Source organism: Coenobita brevimanus, chromosome 93 (genome assembly GCF_032717465.1).
Source record: "Coenobita brevimanus isolate Jiangsu-jjx chromosome 93, ASM3271746v2, whole genome shotgun sequence".
NCBI lineage: Eukaryota > Metazoa > Arthropoda > Malacostraca > Decapoda > Coenobitidae > Coenobita > Coenobita brevimanus.
This window is the reverse complement of record NC_137046.1, coordinates 55,811,194-55,830,357: the sequence shown is the minus strand read 5'-3', so window position 1 is coordinate 55,830,357 and position 19,164 is coordinate 55,811,194. Positions and strand designations below refer to the sequence as shown.

Genomic DNA, 19,164 nt, shown 5'->3' with positions numbered 1-19,164 from the left:
TGTGTACCTCGGTTCCAGTAATATAATTTTTCCGCGACATATGACCTAAAAACGAGCCACCCATTCTAATAACAGTGTTGATTTCCCTTAATGTAACTGTGACTAATTCTCCTCCCCAACACCGTAAGTACTGTTCATTGTGTTATTCACTTTTACCCAGAACTACTGTCCAAACAGTATCCTGCATGATTCTACTACCCATGATCTCAGTATACCCATGATCTCAGTACATGTCATGAAATTGTCTAGATTCCTGTTTTGTGACGTCTATCTGTTCCACATCCAGAATTTACCAATATACATGTAAAGTGGTTGCCCTAAGTTTTGTGCCCTGTGTCTCTCTTATTCTTTTAAGATCCGGTTTAGAAAGAGAACCCAGCTGCACAACAGGCGTTCAAGGGGAACCCAGCTGCACAACAGGTGTTCAAGCGACGGGAAGCCAACCCTTAAACACCTAGCATAACAATAATTAAGGCAGATATACAGTACTGTGCTTTATTACCAGCCGCGATAGCGAAGCTGGTATTGCATTCAATTTGCGTGTGTGTGTGTGTGTGTGTGTGTGTGTGTGTGTGTGTGTGTGTGTGTGTGTGTGTGTGTGTGTGTGTGTGTGTGTGTGTGTGTGTGTGTGTGTGTGTGTGTGTGTGTGTGTGTGTGCGTGCGTGCGTGCGTGCGTAAGTGTGTGTGCGTGTGTGCTAGCATGATAACTTCGCAACCGCTCAAGATATCATCACAATTTTACAGGTGTATAGCAGGGAGGGAAAAAAAATCGATCACGAGTTTGAAATTGGTAAAAGTAGGTCATATTCTGTGTGTCTGTTACCACAATAACTTCACAACCACTCAAAACATCGCAACAAAATTTTACAAGTGTGTAATAGAGATGAAAATCTCCTACGAATATTGTTTTGTCTGTCTGTCTGTTTGTCTGTTAGCACAATAACTTGTGGTATATATTACTATACCGATCACTGATACACAAGTCTTTCATTTACCTTAGTGTGGCGAACACAGCTGAAGTGGTCAGGCAGTCCGGACTGGTACTGGCTATCAGACTTTTTCCGATATACGGGAATTTAGTATGGTATCGCCTCAATTCCGATCAAAGCAAATTCTGGTCTATTGAAGGCCGTTATATCGAGGTTTTACTGTGTGTATGTATGTGTATATATATATATATATATATATGTATACAGTAATCCCCGTACTATCTGGATGCCCACTTTCCGGACATCCCCACTTAGCGGATATTTTGGTCCCGGGATAAAATATTCCCAAAATGGGCCAAAAACCGCAAAAAATTTGAAAAAAATCCGACTTTTTCCCGCCCGTAATTTGAACTTGGCGCACGTGGCACGGGCCAGCTGTGTTTTGGTGTGTTGTTCCGCCGCCGTCCGCTAGAGCGCTCCTGCATCCTCCCCACTTACCACCTGTCTCTTGATGTGAGTGCACGCTCGTGATCATGGCCGCCTACATGCTCGCTTTTGTGGTGGTGCCTTACCTGCTGCAGGCTCTCCTGCTGCTCTCATGCCTCTTATTAGTGTGTGTGATGATGGCCACGCTGCCTGAGAAGAGGAGGAGAGTGGTTTTGACTCTGGAGAAGAGGGAGATATTGGACAAGGTGGATGCGGGATGGTCTTCCTCACCCAATCCTTCGTGAATTCAACCAGGCCCGATCTACTTTGATATCAAGAGATCCCACGACAAACTCATGCAGTACACTGATGACTTCTCGTCGAAATGCAAACGCAACGTGGAGAGAAGGGTGATGTTTACTCCCAAGCATGCTGAAGTCAACCGCTCCACGCTGATTTGGTATCGACAACAACATGCTGCTGGTGTGCTGGTGCGTGGCACGGAGTCGAAGGCTGCTGCTGAGAAGTTCGCAAGGCTTCACAACGCCCTAGACTTCAAGGCATCTGAGGGATGGCTCTTCGCGTTCAAGTTACGACATGGCTTTACCAACTGTTAGTCTCATGGTGAAGCTTTGGATGCCAGCGAGGATGGAGTAGAGGAGTTTCGGCACAAGGTGAAGCGCTTGATCGACAGGGAGGGCCTCACTCTCGGTCAAGTCTACAATGCTGACGAAACTGGTTTATTCTATTGCTCTTTCCCTATGAACACTCTAGCGGAGGAGACGGAGAAGCGTGTACCTGGCCGGAAGCTTTCCAAGCAACGGATATCTGCTTTGTGTTGTGCCAATGCTAACGACATGCACCGGCTCAAGCCCATTATTGTTGGCCGTCCAAAGCAGCCTCGGTGTCTTCGTGGGGTGATGGATGTCCTTCCTGTCGTTTGGTACCATTCTTTGAAGGCATGGTTCACTGCCCAGATCTTCAAAGACTGGTTCCACTGCCATTTCGTCAAGGTCATCCATTACCAGACGGAGAAACTGGGAATCCCACGCGACTAGGTAAAGGCCCTCCTTCTCCTAGACAATGAACCTGCTCACCCGTGCGACAAGGACTTGGTGGCTGAGAATGGGCGCATTAGGTGCATGTTTCTGCCACCTAATACAACTGGTCTCATCCAACCAATGGACCAAGGAGTGATCGTGGCAATGAAGAGGCTGTACCGAAGGAAGTTCCTGGACGAGGTGATGGTTGTTCTCGAGGACAAGGACGAGCGCAGGGAGGGACGGGACACCCAAGGCCAGCAGACTTTGGAAACATTCGCCGCTACAACATCAAGTCTACCATCTACAACTGGGCCAGTGCATGGAAGGAAGTCCCTGTCAAGACTCTAGAAAATGGTTGGTTTCGTCTGTTTCTCAGAACGGATGTGGAGCAAGATTTCCTAGGTTTTGACGTGGATGACTTCCATGCACGTCTACGTGCGCATGGCAACGATGTTGATGTGGACGAAGTGCGTGAGTGGTTGGATGATGACAAGGGCGATCCTGGGTATCAGACCATGTCTGATATCGAGATCGCATTTTCAGTTACAGGTGTCAGTACCCAGCTTGAACATTCCGATGAGGACGGCGACGATGATGCGGACTCCTCTCAGCGTGACACTACTCCAGCCATCCCCAAGCTGAGCGCACTCCAGGAACACGTAGAGTTCGTTCTCGACTACCTGGAACACCCGGACTACGACAGGGAGATGGGGCCCTTGGAACTTGTGGAGGGAGTGCGCGCTTTCAGGCACCGCATCATTAATCATCAAAATTGTTGTTCCTTGTATCAATCAGCCATTGACTGCTTTTTCAGACCCGTGAACCCCACTGTGCCCAGCCCTGGCTCCATTCCATTGCCTCCCCGAGACAGGCCCTCATCCTCCGGGCCACAGCCCAGCACAACAGGCACAGTGGAGTCACCAATCAACATGAGTTTGCGCCTCTCTTCAGAGTTGTCTGCAGTGGGTACTCCATCACCACGACCCAGCGACGCACCTCTAGGTCACCTGCAACAGCTACTCTCAGACTCTGACAGTGATTAAACAGCTAGAACTTCTCCACTAGACCACACGGGAATTTACAGTGTTGTGCAGTGAAAACAAACAGTGCACAGAGTTAAGAAATTAGAATTCTGAGTGAAAAGACACTGATTTTATAGGCTTTCAACGTAGTGCAAATAAACTAGAGTGTGTTATGTTTAGAAAATGGATTTATGAGTGCAAAGACTTTAAGTGCAGAGTGCAACACTTATTTCATTAAGGTACAATGGAGCGCGCCATACCACGTTGAGTACACCGCTTCCCGTCCGATCAGCGAAGTTAAGCAACGTTGGGTCTGGTTAGTACTTGGATGAGTGACCGCCTGGGAACACCAGATGCTGTTGGCATCCCTACGTGTCAAGTGGGGTTGGTGGAGGATTAGTGCCCCTCCCTGTAAAACAATTAACTCTAAGCCGTTGGCCACCCCGTTTGGGATACATGGCGTCTGGCAATGAATGAATGAACAATGGAGCCCAAGTAAGACTACAGTGCGCAGTGTTAAGAGAATGGAATTCTGAGTGCAAATGACTAAGTTCAGTGCAAGACTTCATGTACAGCATACTGCAGGTGCTTCAGGAACTCCTTTTTTACTGTCAGAGTCTGAGAGGAGGCGGGTTATTCATCGAGATGGCCAGGGACTTGCTGTAAGTGCCCAGAATGTTTCATATTGTACTGTATTTTCCATACTTACCTCTAACACCTCATTTCACTCTTTTATGTCCCTTATTGGTGTGAATAGGGTCTTAGGTGCTATGCATGTGCAGTAGGGAGGTGTTTTTCTGAGTTAGGCTAGGTTAGGGTCCATAACTTCCAGTCCAGGAGCCAAGGACTTGTTGTAAGTACCCAGAATGTTTAATATTGTATAAACTCACCTCTAAAACCTCATTTTATGGTTCTTTTGCATTTATTTCAGTCTTTTATGTCCCTTATTGGTGTGATTTGGGTCTTAAATAGGTGCTATGCATGTCCAGAGGGAGTTGTATAAGTGTTTTTCTGGGTTAGGGTCCATAAGCACATGTCCAGGAGGCTGGGGCCCACTATCCGGACGGGACCACTCTCCGGACATGCCTTTGGCTCTAATGCATCGGATAGTGGAGGGATTACTGTATGTGTATGTATGTATGTATGTAAGTGGTGACATGTAGAGGTGTGCGGTACGTAGGAGGACTACTGGGCCTTGAAAGCAGGCTGTGCAGCCTATGCCCAGAGTCGGTCACATAAAAAAAAAAAATATATATATATATATATATATATATGAGCCTCTGTGGTACAGTGGTAGAGTGTGTGTTTCATACAAGGGTGAACCAGGGTTTGTGTCCCACCAGGGTAATAAACTTTGGGAGTGTTCACCCAGCCACGTACTGCATTGGTGGACACAAGGGGTGCTGTGGTTGAACCAGTGTCACATACTATAAAGTATGCTTGCACCCAGTCGGCTCGCGTGGGCCGATTACACTTGGTTCTCAGACTACTCACACATCCAAAGCCACTCCAACACTACAATTACACTTACAATCACTTCTCACCCTACATACAATCTCTATCAGACAGCCTAAGCCACTTGGTAGAGATACATTGGCTGTATCGTCCCGACTTTGGTCGGGATAGGCCGGTCCTGCAGTGGATACTCAAACGGCTGATGATGATGATATATATATATATATATATGTATATATACATCTATGTTTTTAGGACAGTTTTCTATAAATATTAATCTTGCAACTAAGTACTGTACTCTGCACACAATGCAAATAGGTTAAGAATAATGTACTGGATATTATCATCTATCAGCTACCCATGTGAAACCAATATTGTATTTTTGCCAAAATATACAAAACCTAACACTCTCTCATGTAAACATAATGAGAAAGTCAGCAGTAATCAAGGAATCAAACTACCATAAGCACTACCTAGAAGATTCTGCTGATCACTTCATCCACAGTAGCTCAGTGGCCATGTAGTTTAGACAACTAAAAACACTTTAGGACCCTATGCCAGCATCAATGTGTGACATTTTTTCTATACTACTCTGGTACTATAAGCAGTCTTTATCTGTCCATTTTATGTATACACTACTTCTGTTTAGCATGTGCAATTTACACTACCGTAACCATAATCAAATGGTATACTGTATTCACTGAGATCTATATCTAGTCAGGTTTAAAAAACTATAGCAAGCAATGTTATGATTGACACACATCTCTTATTCACTTTTTGATGACAAATGTATCTAACTACTTTAGTGCTCCCATCCTACAACAAAAGGAAATCTACCTCATGCAAAAATTTCTAATATCTGTAATTAACACACTACCCAGCCTACAAATTTCCCAAGACACTTTGCATACCATTACTCTAGCTGACTAATTAATTTCTAAAACACTGAACATGAACAAAACCTCAGCCTCCTTCTCCATATGTTCCTCCTGTTCCTGTCTGTGTGTGTCCTTTTCTTCCTCTGGCCACTCAGCACCAGACAGTGCCAAAACCGTGGTAGAAAGGCCCGACAGTGTCTGAATGCCCAGGAGAAAGGTCAACAATGCATTATGGTAAGTCTATTTAAGTCAGCTAATCCTTTATCACCTAGTCTGGAATGTAGGGACCTTGGGCTAGGCTACTTCATCCAAACAATTAAGGCAAATGACCAACTGCAAACCCCTGTGCAGTATTATGTAACTAACCAACTTTAAGGATCCCTCAGATGTTAACCCTTATGGGACATATCTGCTTGGAATGCCTTTACTCACGAGAATACCAGGCATCCACTTGGCTACATGGTTACAACTCAAAACAGCGAAGTGTCTCCTAAGCTACAAAAAACCATTTGGCTTGTCACTCAATGTACAGTCAACTGGTAACACTACACATTATCCCCAACAATAAAGATTTATGGCAGAATTTACATTATCCCCAACAATAAAGATTTATGGCAGAATTTACATTATCCCCAACAATAAAGATTTATGGCAGAATTTAGAGGCCATTATTATACAGTAATAGACCATACTTTTGCTTATTAGGACCAGAGAATGCTGTGCACAACGGAATTTTACTAAGATACTGACCTGATTAACCTTACATCTCTCATTGCTATATACATAGGTCACATCCCCCCAAAAAAGGGGGTAGCTGAAACAGGACAACATACTCCCAATTTACTCTTCCACACACACATGTTTACTCATATCTCCCATTACCAAAGGCATTTTCTTTAAAAATGGCTTTTTTGTTCACACACTCTTTATGTTTCTGGAAAATAAGCAGCAGAATGTTGCACAAAAAGTCACAACCTGACCCTTACAACAAGGTACTCATTTCATCAATCTTCAAACTTCATGAAATCAATGGTGATTTAAAGTACATTACAAGAACATGAAGCAAACACCTAAACCCAAATCATCCTGCTGTGGCCTCAAAGGGCCCAACACTAAATCACTATAGTCCACATCATTTACGGTACAGGTACACAGGAAAATTAAAAATATCAACAGTATTAATGTAATGTTCATAAGGAAAATGTGAGAAAAGAATAATTCATTGCACACTACAAAGACACAAGCATAAGAAGTACTTACCTATTATATATATAAAAAAAATGGTAGCAGTACTGTAGCAGCAACACATACAAACTTACAATGCAATATTACAGTACACTGCACAAATGTAATTCAAAATAACAGAAAAGTGCATGGAAACAGCTGGCAACATATATGTAACACACACACACAAAGTATGCTTTCACCTACTTAAATCTCACAGTTTCAACAGAATTAATCATCGTGTAGTCAACCAGACTGAGTATAATTGCTACCACTTCACAGTGTATAGAAAAGAGGGAAATATACTGTATATGAAAGTTGTTGCTTAACCCCAGTCTGGCTGAGCAGGCCTGTCGACCACAGGAAAGCAAATGCGTCTGTGGGGTTGTCCTACAGGTACAGTACAATACAGTACAGTAGATGCACTATGTAGAGAACATGCACACCCTCGTGGTAGACAGCACCTGACCAGATTTGGACTATAGTCGGACCAACACATTTTGGCAGTTTTCGGAGTGGCCTCCCTCAGTGGCTAGGGGTTTAAAGTGTTGCCACTTTTCCAAATAGCCACCCAGGTTAGGCCAATCTCTCTCTCTCATTATTTTTATTATTGTTATCCATCCATCCATCATCCAATCTTAAGTTGCCCCATGAGGAGCGTAGAAGCCCGGGGCTAGGCAGTTGGTCCTGACATTAAAGATGAGAGTGAAATTATTATTATTATTATGTGGTAGGTGGGGGTGCTCACCATCCACTCACTCGATGTAGTGCTGCTCTCATGTGTCTGCCCTTTCCTCTCCTCCATCTTTCTTTCCTTCCATCCTCTTCTGTCTTTCTTTCCTTCATTCTTTCCTCTTCCTTCTGCCTGTGGGTGACTCTACACTGAGTGACAAGCCAAATGGTTTCCTGTACACCAGGAAGCCATTTATTACGCTGGGTGGTAACCATATAACCAAATTTTGGCGCGTGGTGGTTTAGTGGTAATTATTACACCTCAATCAAACTGAGCCAGCGAAGGTTTATATCTAAGGGGTCATTGAGGTTTATTGCTCAGGTAATGCCACTCAGGGATGAGTGAGGCTGGTCACTCTCATCTTAAATGTCAGGACCAACTTGCCTTGCCCCGGGCTCCTACACTCCTCATGGGGCAACGTATGTTTTGATGATGGATGGATTATTGTAATTATTATTATTATTATTATCATCATCAATAACTCCTCTATTCTCCTTTTCCTTCTTGAAAATACTGGTTTACTTGGAATACAAGTTGCTTCGCTTGACTGTGCAAGTGTACGGAGCGACGTGGAGAAGCTTCCATTGTGGTGGCTCTGTATCATCTGACCCTCGCAGATAGGTGGCCGTGACCTGTCAGCCAGGAGGGCAACGCCGCAGTATACTGTGCCACGTTTCTGCTTTGTTGTATAAATATCTTAACAGACTTGGTTACTGTTCTTTCAACTTGTAGAATAATGAAGTTGAAATATAACTGGTATGTGTACAGTACTGGTACTTATTTTCTGTTACAGGTACCATATACAGAGTACAAGTATCATGGGGGAGGGTAGCTATCTGGAAAAGTGGCAACACTTTAATCCCCTAAGTGCAGGGGGAGGCAACTCCCCTCCATCCATCCAACATCCAATCCTACATTGCCCTATGAGGAACGCAGGAACCCGGGGCTAGGCAGTTGGTCTCGAAATTTAAGATGAGAGTGACCAGCCTCACTCATCCCTGAGTGGCATTACATGTGCAATCAACCTCAACCATCTCTTGGATATAAACCCTCAACAGCTCAATCCGATTGGAGCGCAATAATTACCCACTAAACCACCAGGTGCCAAAATTTGGTTATAAGGTTACCATCCAGCATAGTAAATGGTTTCCTGGTGCACAGGAAACCATTAGGCTTGTCACTCAGTGTAGAGTCACCCACAGGCTGAAGGAAATGGAAAGAATGAAAGAAAGAAAGACAGAAGAGGGAGTGTAAAGTCACCCGTAGGTAGAAGGACAAGGAAAGAATGAAGGAATGAAAGACAGAAGAGAATGGAAGGAGAGAAGGATGGAGAGGAAAGGGCAGACACCCGAGAGCAGCACTACATCGAGTGAGTGGATGATGAGCGCCCCCACCTACCACAAAAGGCAACTCCCAACCTGCCAAAATGCATTGGTCCCACTATAGGGTCCTACCCCACCCTGATACTCCAGGAAATACGAAGTCTGGCTCCTGGATAAAGATGCTGTTACTGCTGCTTCTCTCCTCCTAAGGCACACAATGTCCACCACAAGTAGGCTCCTCATCAACACCTCCGTAAGCACATTTCCCATATTTTTTTTTACATGTCCATGTAGTAATAACTGTAATAGAAAAACTAATAAACACCATCTTGTATTAGTTCAATGATGATCCGAAATACAAAATGAGGAGGAAGTAAATGAAGAAATGTTCATAAAAAGAAGGGAATTAGAAAAAATAGTAAGACAAACCAATTGTACAACAGTACTCACCAATGTTACAATGAAGAAAGCACTAACTATGCCTATTAAGAACAGCATAACATCTATTACATTATGTTGTATTTTATGTGTGTTTTAACCCTTCAGCCCAATGTCATATTTTGTATTTAATTCTGGTTAATACCAGGCAACTTTACTCAGCTTAGGAAGATTCCATCTGGTTGAAAGGGTTAGAAAAATTCTCTACTAACCCTTTCAGCCCATCGATAGACTTTACCTTATATATATATATATATTCTGGGTAACGCCAAACGATTGTATTCGCCATATGAAAAGATCCATCAGGCTGAAGACAGGCAGAAGGAAGATAAAGATTAAACACATGCTTATGAATCTGAATATTTTAGTACTGTATGTAAGTCGCAATGTTCTGGGGAGAACAATAGTGACAATACTGTTCCAAGTTTTTCAATGAGCTGAACTGAGTACTGTACAGTACATACCTTACTTCCCAGAACAGATGCTTGGGCAGAAATCTCGTCCATCAGTTTGCCATCACGAATCTGACACCAGCAACACCAAAGTCAGCATCATAATATTACAAGTTTATTTACTCACATGCAAGGAATATCACACTTCTAGATATCTGATGCTAATCACTAATCCAACATCCAAGGGAACTGGGGACATTGCATAAAAGAAAGGTCGGGATAACTAGGCAAAAATCATTCTACACTTGCCTCCAGTCACATAACTATAGCAATCCAAGTATCATAAATTAATACACTGTACCAACCATAAACATATACCACACTCCTATAATATGAAATATATACAACAACTGAACTTGATGCACATGCCTCAACTTAAGTTCATTCAGGTACTATCCTAAATAACTGAAACCAACTTAAATTACTGTTATATTGGACTTTTTTTTTCTTTTCCTTTGGCAAATGGGAAAACTTTAATGTACAGCTATACCTTTTTTTAAATTCTAACATTACTGTCTACCGAAAAATTAAATGATGTAATCAAATCTTAATTTGTTTTCTAATAACGACATTGCTGTATGTTAAACAGAACCAAACCTTAAATAATAAGCCAAAAGAAACATTTGCAGTTCACCTTTACTCAACGTTACGACTGAAATGTGTATCACAAAGACAACATTTCAGAGGGTGACGAATGACATTCATGCATGTAAATAAAATTATAAGATGGCAATGCAAGTACAGCTACTTCTACTATATCTGCTGATACCAAACTGATATACTGTACCATATTAGAAAGAATACTAAATACAGAGACAAAAATATTGCAGCAACAGGCTTTAAAGAATTTGATAACTGTTAAATTTACCTTTCATTTCTGGGAAAAGGATGGGACAGGAGACAAAGCAAATATACATAAGACCACAAGGTGCATACAGTATCTCTTAATCCTACTCTAAAGACAACCAAACTAATAAACATCAAAAGCTTGTTTGGAAGATATCACGCACTGAAGCTGTTACTAAATCTACTACTGTACACAGTACAATACAGAGCTATGAGATAAAGTGCATTATCATAAATGAAGTGTTGTTATCGTGTACAGGCCTGCACCATCTACTGAAGCTAAACAATGGGTAGAATTTGACATGAACAAGCTAATTTGCACCTCTACCTAAGTATTATCATTTACCAAACTTTTAATGTCTTCTAGTTAAAAATAAAACAAATTAAACAACAGCAGATGCAAACACAGAATGTCTCACCTTTTCTGAGATACTCTGGCCATACTCTGTTGCCTTCTCTGACGCTATAGAGCTGTATTCCATCGCCTTTCCAGCTACCTTAGTTGCCCCGATAGACAGCATAGACCAGCCCTGTTAAAATATATATATATATATATATATATATATATATATATATATATATATATATATATATATATATATATAGATAGATAGATAGATAGATACAGATATAGATATAGACAGATAGATTTTATATATATATATATCCATCCATCATCTAATCCTACGTTGCCCCATGAGAAGCGTAGGAGCCCGGGGTTAGGAAAGTTGGTCCTGGCATTTAAGATGACAGTGACCAGCCTCACTCATCCCTGAGTGGCATTACGTGAGCAATAAACCCCAACCACCCCTTGGATATAAACCTTCACCAGCTCAATCTGATTGGAACACCTTTATTACCCACTAAACCACCAGGAGCCAAAATTTGGCTATATGGTTACCACCCAGCGTAGTAAATGGTTTCCTGGCATACAGGAAACCATTTGGCTTGTCACTCAGTGTAGAGTCACCCACAGGCAGAAGGAAGAGGATAGAATGAAGGAAAGAAAGACACAAGAGGGAGTGTAAAGTCACCCGCAGGCAGAAGAAAGAGGAAAGAATGAAGGAAAGAAAGACAGAAGAGGATGGATATATACAGTATATAATAAATCATTAACTGGATTTGCCCACCCAGCATAAAGAGGAAATAATACAGTGCAAAGAATCAATTTTCTTTAACCCATTACAATCAACTGATGTACTTTTCATTTCAATTTTTGCTTTCATTAGACTATTTTATTTATATTAAAGGAGAGTTCTTACAATGGAGGAGTTACTGATGGCTATATCAAACACCTCCAAGATAAACAGTCTATCCTATGGTAAATAAAACTCTATGAAGATACAACAGTTACATTTACATGTTTTAAGGCCATGGCCAAGCATAAATGTGTACTTTTTACCTGTTGGTGGCAACATATGTGATACTGGGTGCTTGACCTGCACCAGTGGCATGCCACTATCAAGAAGTCTGGGAATAATTTTTTAATGGCAGTATACCCTTAACGTCTCCAACCCTTACCCCATGATCATTACTTATGACAAATGTTTTCTTTTCCTCTAGAAAATAAAAACTCATGTAGTAATTCAACAAACATGCAGTAAAGTAACTCTGCTTACCACACAGCTGTTTGGTACACTTTTTTTTTTTTTTTTTTTTTTTTTTTTTGAGGAAGAAGGAACCAAAGGCCACGAGCCCACAATTGTTGTTCCTTCCAAGAGAAAAACAAAACATTCATTCAACACTCACAATAAATTCACAACAACTACATGAAAAAACAAGTAAAATTTAATCTACATAACACACTGAACATCAGCAACGCAACATTAAGCAGCTTACTACAGCTCATCACATCAAAGCTGGTCAGAAGCAGGTCAGAAAACTCTCATTACCCTGCATTCTCTTTGTCTCTATTTCACTGCAAGCTTGATCCCTCTCATCATCAGAAATTTGAAAATACAATTAAACTGATCAGAAATTAATAACAACAAATTTTCATTTGCCTTGCAAGTCATAAAACATAGTGAAACATCCACCAGTACACAACTGACTTCACCTCGTTGCATGCCTACCAATTATTACTACTGTACTACTACTGCTACTACTACCACACCCACACACACACCCAGAGCTCACGAAATATTCAAGGATACATATTTTTTTGCTCAAGCGTGATGGATCATCTAGTTTTCTTGGGCTATGGGGTAGTTCAAGATGTACTGACTTGCCTCTAAGACATCTTGGTGGCAATGATTGATGCATGTGTCAAAGTTAATACAAACAGCCTAATTTGTATATCAACAGAACTATGATCAGTGGATGAAATGAAGATGGGAGGGTGGTGGTATGCCAATGTACAAGAAAATAATTCTTAAAAATAGGTTATATATATAATGGGGTTCATGAGGTCTGCGGAATGTGAGACCACTAAACCCATGTTATAACTGCAGTACAGTACTGTATATCAATATACAATCATTCAGTTTTTGATCATTTTCCTGGAACTCTCCTCAATCATGTGACGAGGGTAACCTAAATACAATACCGTACCTGTATTATTCTCAGTCATGCCTATTACTGTACATTCAAAATACAGTAACCCCAATATACAGATTAATGTTACAGCAGGTACCGTATAATGCCTTTACAAGGTATCACCATTTAACCATGCAAACAAACAAAATGCATGTGAGAATGGATTATGTATGGAGGGAAAAGACCGGGAGTTTTGAGAGAGAGAGAGAGAGAGAGAGAGAGGAGGGGGGGGGGGTTCAACCACTTGGAACTAGAACAGAAAAGACAACATAAAACCAGAAGTGATGATAATTATGACAACAACATTTTCTTCCAAACTGAACTTACAGAAGAAAGGGAAGACACGGCAGTATCGAAGAATTCAGTTGATGCACTCTTGGGGGGAGGGTTGGGACAATTTCCAAACCCAGAATAGCGACCTCCTTGAGATGGTGGAATGTTGCTGTTGAAGATAAAATGAAACATCTATAGAAGATATGCAGAATGGAAGCTAGGATATAACAGAAGAAGGTGGGACAACAAAAATGATTGCTAAAAAATGAAACAAAATGAAATTAAGAAAATAATGGGGCAACGTAGGATTGGATGATGGATGGATGAAAACAATAAGGGTCATCCTCAAAAATGTGCATTATGTAAAAATGGTACTGTACTATGGTTTCCCATTTCTAGCTCTACAGCATACAACAGGATCTGGGCTGTTTTACATACATATAAAAAAAAAAGAAGTTTGGTTTATGTAGATGAACAGATAGCTTACTTCAAGTAACACAAGTCACGAAATACCAGCAGGGTTTTGTTGAAAACTATGCAAGCTATGCTATGGAGGTACCAGGAACCTCCAACAAAAAAACTGCTGATCAATAACAACTTATTCTATCTTTTTTCCTTCCATATCTAGATGTATAAGCCATGTTTCATTGTGTGGCAACTCTTGTAAACAACAATATCTAAGAAGCTCTCAACTAAACCCTTAGCATCTCATCCTGTGTTTTCTTTTAGGAGTAATTATCTTCCAACCACATTCAAAATACAAAAGTTTACACAGTTATCTTATCTTTCCTCATGACTAAATCCTTATCCAAACTATTCTTTAAAAAAAGAATATGAAAAAAAAAGTTTTCAAAATCTCTGCACTGAGTAACTCATCCCTCAATTGTTACACATCCATCTTATAGTTCTAATTTCAAGACATCTTGATAACTGCTTTTATCAATCTGTTTTTTGTCACTGTACTTCATTCTTGAGTTTCTCAGAGAATACATGTACAGTATCTCCACTCACTCTGGCCGCATAGCATTCTCATTCTGGATCCTTGAGAAGAATGCTTCAGTCTGGCTCTTCATGCTAGGGTCCTGGTAGCCACTCTGGTACCCACCCCCTTGGAAGTCTTGATATCCACTGCTGTAACCATTGCCACTTGAAGCAAAGGCATTTTGACCTGGGGAAGTATTCACACAGCACCTTAGTAAAAAAAATAATAATAATAATAATAATGATAAAAAAAATCATAATAGACAACTGCTATCATTTTTTTTTTTTTTTTTTTTTTGTCACTCTGACATTGACACTAGTTTGGTAGCTGTATTGCCCATGTGAAAATAAACATACAGTACTGCATAAGCACGAGAGCTTACGCCCAACTTAAAAAAAAGAGAATTTATAATTACTGCCCCTGAGTTCAGCAAAAATGAAAATACAGTTACTGATACTGCAACCATTGTTGCTGTAATGCTACAAAAAATCTAAACTGCAACTAAAAAGATAAGGCATATGCAAAGATGTCTGGTATGTGATTAAGGCTGCAAAGTGGTTGGGAATGTGTGGATCACTTATTTGTAGTAAGACATACAATACAGAATGCATGTGATACTGACTCTGATAATTATCATCCAACTACCTAAGAAAAAGCATAAGATAAAGTACCAAGGTTGCTGGAGTTATCTGTGCGCAAAGCAAAGCTGAATTTTTACCTGAAGACTTGAACGCTGGTGTTGACAGCGATTTTGGGATGGAGGACTGATAGTTCTGAGCAGATGATGTCTCTATACTCCAACTCTTGCCATGAGAGAGTGCTGTGATCTGTGCAAGTGAACAGCAATATTCACTGTACAAGTTATATTCCTACTTAACAACAGTGTGAGCAAAGAACAGTTATGATAGTTAATTCTAATTCATTTTGACGCCAGCCAAGTGAGAAAAAGAAAAAAAAAAAAAAACAGTAAAATCTCAGTAATTCATTCATTCATTGCCAGACGCCACGTATCCCAAACGGGGTGGCCAAGGGCTTAGAGTTAACTGTTTTACAGGGAGGGGCACCAATCCTCCACCAACCCCACTCGACCCATCGTCACAATATCCAGCGCCGCAGGCTTGGCTCTATTAAAGCAATATCTGGCGATATTATGCATGTCCAGTGTAGACACGGGATGTAATTGGCGGTTCTAAGCAATATCCGGCATTGAGGTGTATGATGATAGGCTTGTAAATGGTAACCAACTGGCATTTTATTACTATACTACTGAAATGTGCCATTATTTTATTGCATTTCATGCTTAATTTTCATCTCTTGCTCATCGGAAAGATGTTAAAATGGAGGTTTGAGACAGTAACGCAAAATCCGGCTCAACACTGAATATTGAGCCAATGGGGGGGGTGATATGCAATATCTGACTTTTAGCTTTAACTGGCGTTCGGCTTGGCTGAGTTACAACGGATAACTGAGAGTTTACTGTATAACACAAAGAATTTACATAACTAAAATAATCACATCTATCTATCTATATCTATCTATCTATATAATATATATATATATATATATATATATATATATATAAATAATCATCATCATCATCATCATCATCCGGACCTCCTTTTAATGAAACCCACCCTATGTCAGGGTGAGGAGTAGCAATGTCCAGACATCCCAAGTCTGACCACTCCAATGGCCCACGCTTCCATTCACTCATCATTCAAGCTCCCGGAACCCTGGCTCTATCTGATATGCCAAAAACTTTCACCACATTCTCTAGCTTCACATAAACGTATCTGACAGAGTCAATCCGAACGCTGTCACATTAAAAAGGGGTGCCAAATCCCTGATCATGCACTTCCTCTCACAACATTCATCCAGCCAGCTTGATCTCTTGTCAGTCCCTCACCGACTTCCATACCTCTCTTCCTCACAAACTCATCCACCGTATCTCTCCACCTTCTCCTTGGCCCACCTTGCCTCCTCCCTCCTTCAAATTCGCTCAGATATACCTTTCTCACCACTCTGTTGTTATCCATTCTCTCCATATGACCATACCATCTCATTACACTCTCTTCAGTTCTCATACACATTTCCTCACTGGGCATCTTTCATGAATCACACTCTTTTCGTATCCTATCCACTCTCCATACTCCACATACGCTCCTCAGCAGTCCCATCTCCATTGCTCTCACTCCTGACTTTTCATTTTCATGCCATACCATAATCTCACATCCACAAGTTAAAGCTGGCACTAACATTCCTTCATGTAAGTCTTGTGCAGCTGCAACACTCAAGCCTCTGTTTCTTATCAAGGCCTTCATAGCACCAGCTACCTTCCTTCCCTGTGTCACTCTACTTTCCTCTTCTTTTGCACATTCTCCTCCCTTTTCTATCACTGTATCCAGGTACTTGAACTCTCCCATCAACTCCAGTCTCTCTCCATTCATTATAACATCACACTGGGAGGCACATTGTCTCTTGATTACCATCATTTTACCCTTTTCTACATTTACTCTCAAGGCAAGATCCTCACAGACATCAACAAAACTCTGCACTAGTCTACCAAGTTCTTATCCGGTATTTGTAAGTAGCACTGCATCATTAGCATACGACAAATTTGAGATATTCCATCCATCATCATTCATTACCAATGCCATCCCTCTATCCATTATTCATGTTTTTATTTCTCTCACCACCCCATTCATATATATATATTGAACAACCATGGGATCACACAACCTTGTCGCATGTCCACACTGATCATGAACCATTCACTTAGATGCCCATTTACCCTTACACATGCCTCAGTACCATCATCAAAACTTTTGATGACACCTAGCAGCTTACCATCTACACCGTACATGCACAAAACCTTCCATAACCATTCTCTGTCTACTTTGTCATATGCTTTTTCCAGATCTATAAATGCCATAAACACATCCGAGTCCTTCTCACACATCTTCTCCACTATCTGTCTCACTGTAAATATATGATCCACATATCATCTGCCACTTCTAGAGCCACTCTGTTCATCACTCACTATGACTTTTGATATCTCTCTTACTTTCTCTACAATAATTCTTCCATATACCTTCTCTACCACACTCAATAAACTTATGCCACGATAATTACTGCACTCATTTCGCTCACCTCTATTTTTGTACTGGGGTACAATCACAACCTTTTTCCCCTCTGCTGGCACAGTTTCACTAATCGATGCCTTCTTACATATCTCCAACAAGTATTTCATTCCACTCTCTCCACTACACTTAATCATCTCTGCATACACCTCATTAACCCCAGCTGCTTTCCCAGCCAACTTCACCTGTGCGAGTGTCAGCTTTCTTTACACTGCATTCCTTCTCTGCACACCCCCAAAACCAGTCATGTTTACAGTGGCTCTGCTCTCTCTATTCCCATTCATCAGGCTTTCATATATACATACATTATCTAATCCTGTGTTGCTCCATGAAGAGTGTAGGAGTCTGGGGCTGGGGAAGTTGGTCCTGACATTTAAGATGAGAGAGACCAGCCACACACATCCCCGAGTGGCATCATGTGTGCAATAAACCCCATGGGCTCAATCTGGTTGGAGCACCTTAATTACCAACTAAATCACCAGGCGTCATAGTTTGGTTAAATGGGTACCACACAGCATGGTAAGTGGTTTCCTGGTGTACAGGAAACCATTTGGCTTGTCACTCAGTGTACAGTCACTCACAGACAGGGAGGAAAGAAAGAAGGAAAGAAAGACAGAAGGGGAAGGAAGGAAAGATGGACGGAAGAAAGGAAAGGGCAGTCACTCAAGAGCAGCACTACATCAAGTGAGTGGATGGTGAGTGCCCCCACCTATCAGGCTTTCAATAATATAAATACACACACACACACACACACACACACACACACACACACACAGTACTTTTACATGTATATACATACAAACATATATCATTTATAAAATTTTTTGCATTGTTTACAAAGGCTTGAACATATTTGCATGCATCGGCCTTGGTCACCTAATGATGGCTCTTCACGCTGCTCGATCTCTGGCAGCCCCCTATATGCTTCATCTATATATCTATCTATTATCTATCTATCCATCCATCCATCTATCTATCTGTCTATCTATCTATCCATCCACCCACCTATCCACTCACCCACCCATCCATCCATCCATCCATCCATCCATCCATCTATCTAACTATCTATCCATCTACCTATATATATATCAGGATTGGGTCCAAGTACAGTACTTGTACTTGGTACTTGGACTTCAGTACAGTTTTTCATGTACTTGTACTTGTACTTAGACCCTGAGTACTTGAAAAAATACCAAGTACAGTACTTTCAAGTACAATCAAGTACATTTAACAAAAATTTATATATTCTATTGGCCTTCATAAAGGTATTATTAAGTAGACTTAATATTCTGTCATAGAAGAAATGGTTTGATTAATAAAGAATACTTATATTCTAATACGCTACTTTCAACCTTAGTAACTTAACCTTTAGAATGTGACGATCATTTAATTTCCTTTTTCAAAACAGGAGCACTTATGTATGGTATAATGTACTTGTACTTAAGTACAATGACTTACTTGGACTT

At 40.9% G+C, this 19,164-nt stretch overlaps 1 protein-coding gene and 1 pseudogene across 1 annotated transcript in view; one reads left to right on the top strand and one right to left on the bottom strand.

Annotated features, from left to right (window-relative positions):
* ArfGAP1 (ADP-ribosylation factor GTPase-activating protein 1) overlaps window positions 1-19,164 on the bottom strand; it is a 99,507-nt gene that overhangs the window by 69,588 nt on the left and 10,755 nt on the right. The window contains exons 4-8 of the mRNA XM_080282455.1: window positions 15,277-15,385; window positions 14,588-14,744; window positions 13,631-13,745; window positions 11,188-11,298; window positions 9,935-9,994 (exon numbers count right to left, since the gene is read on the bottom strand). Of these exons, the coding sequence (XP_080138581.1) occupies window positions 9,935-9,994; window positions 11,188-11,298; window positions 13,631-13,745; window positions 14,588-14,744; window positions 15,277-15,385 (552 nt within the window). The remainder of the gene's footprint in view (window positions 1-9,934; window positions 9,995-11,187; window positions 11,299-13,630; window positions 13,746-14,587; window positions 14,745-15,276; window positions 15,386-19,164) is intronic.
* On the top strand, window positions 3,674-3,777 carry LOC145412664 (5S ribosomal RNA; annotated as a pseudogene).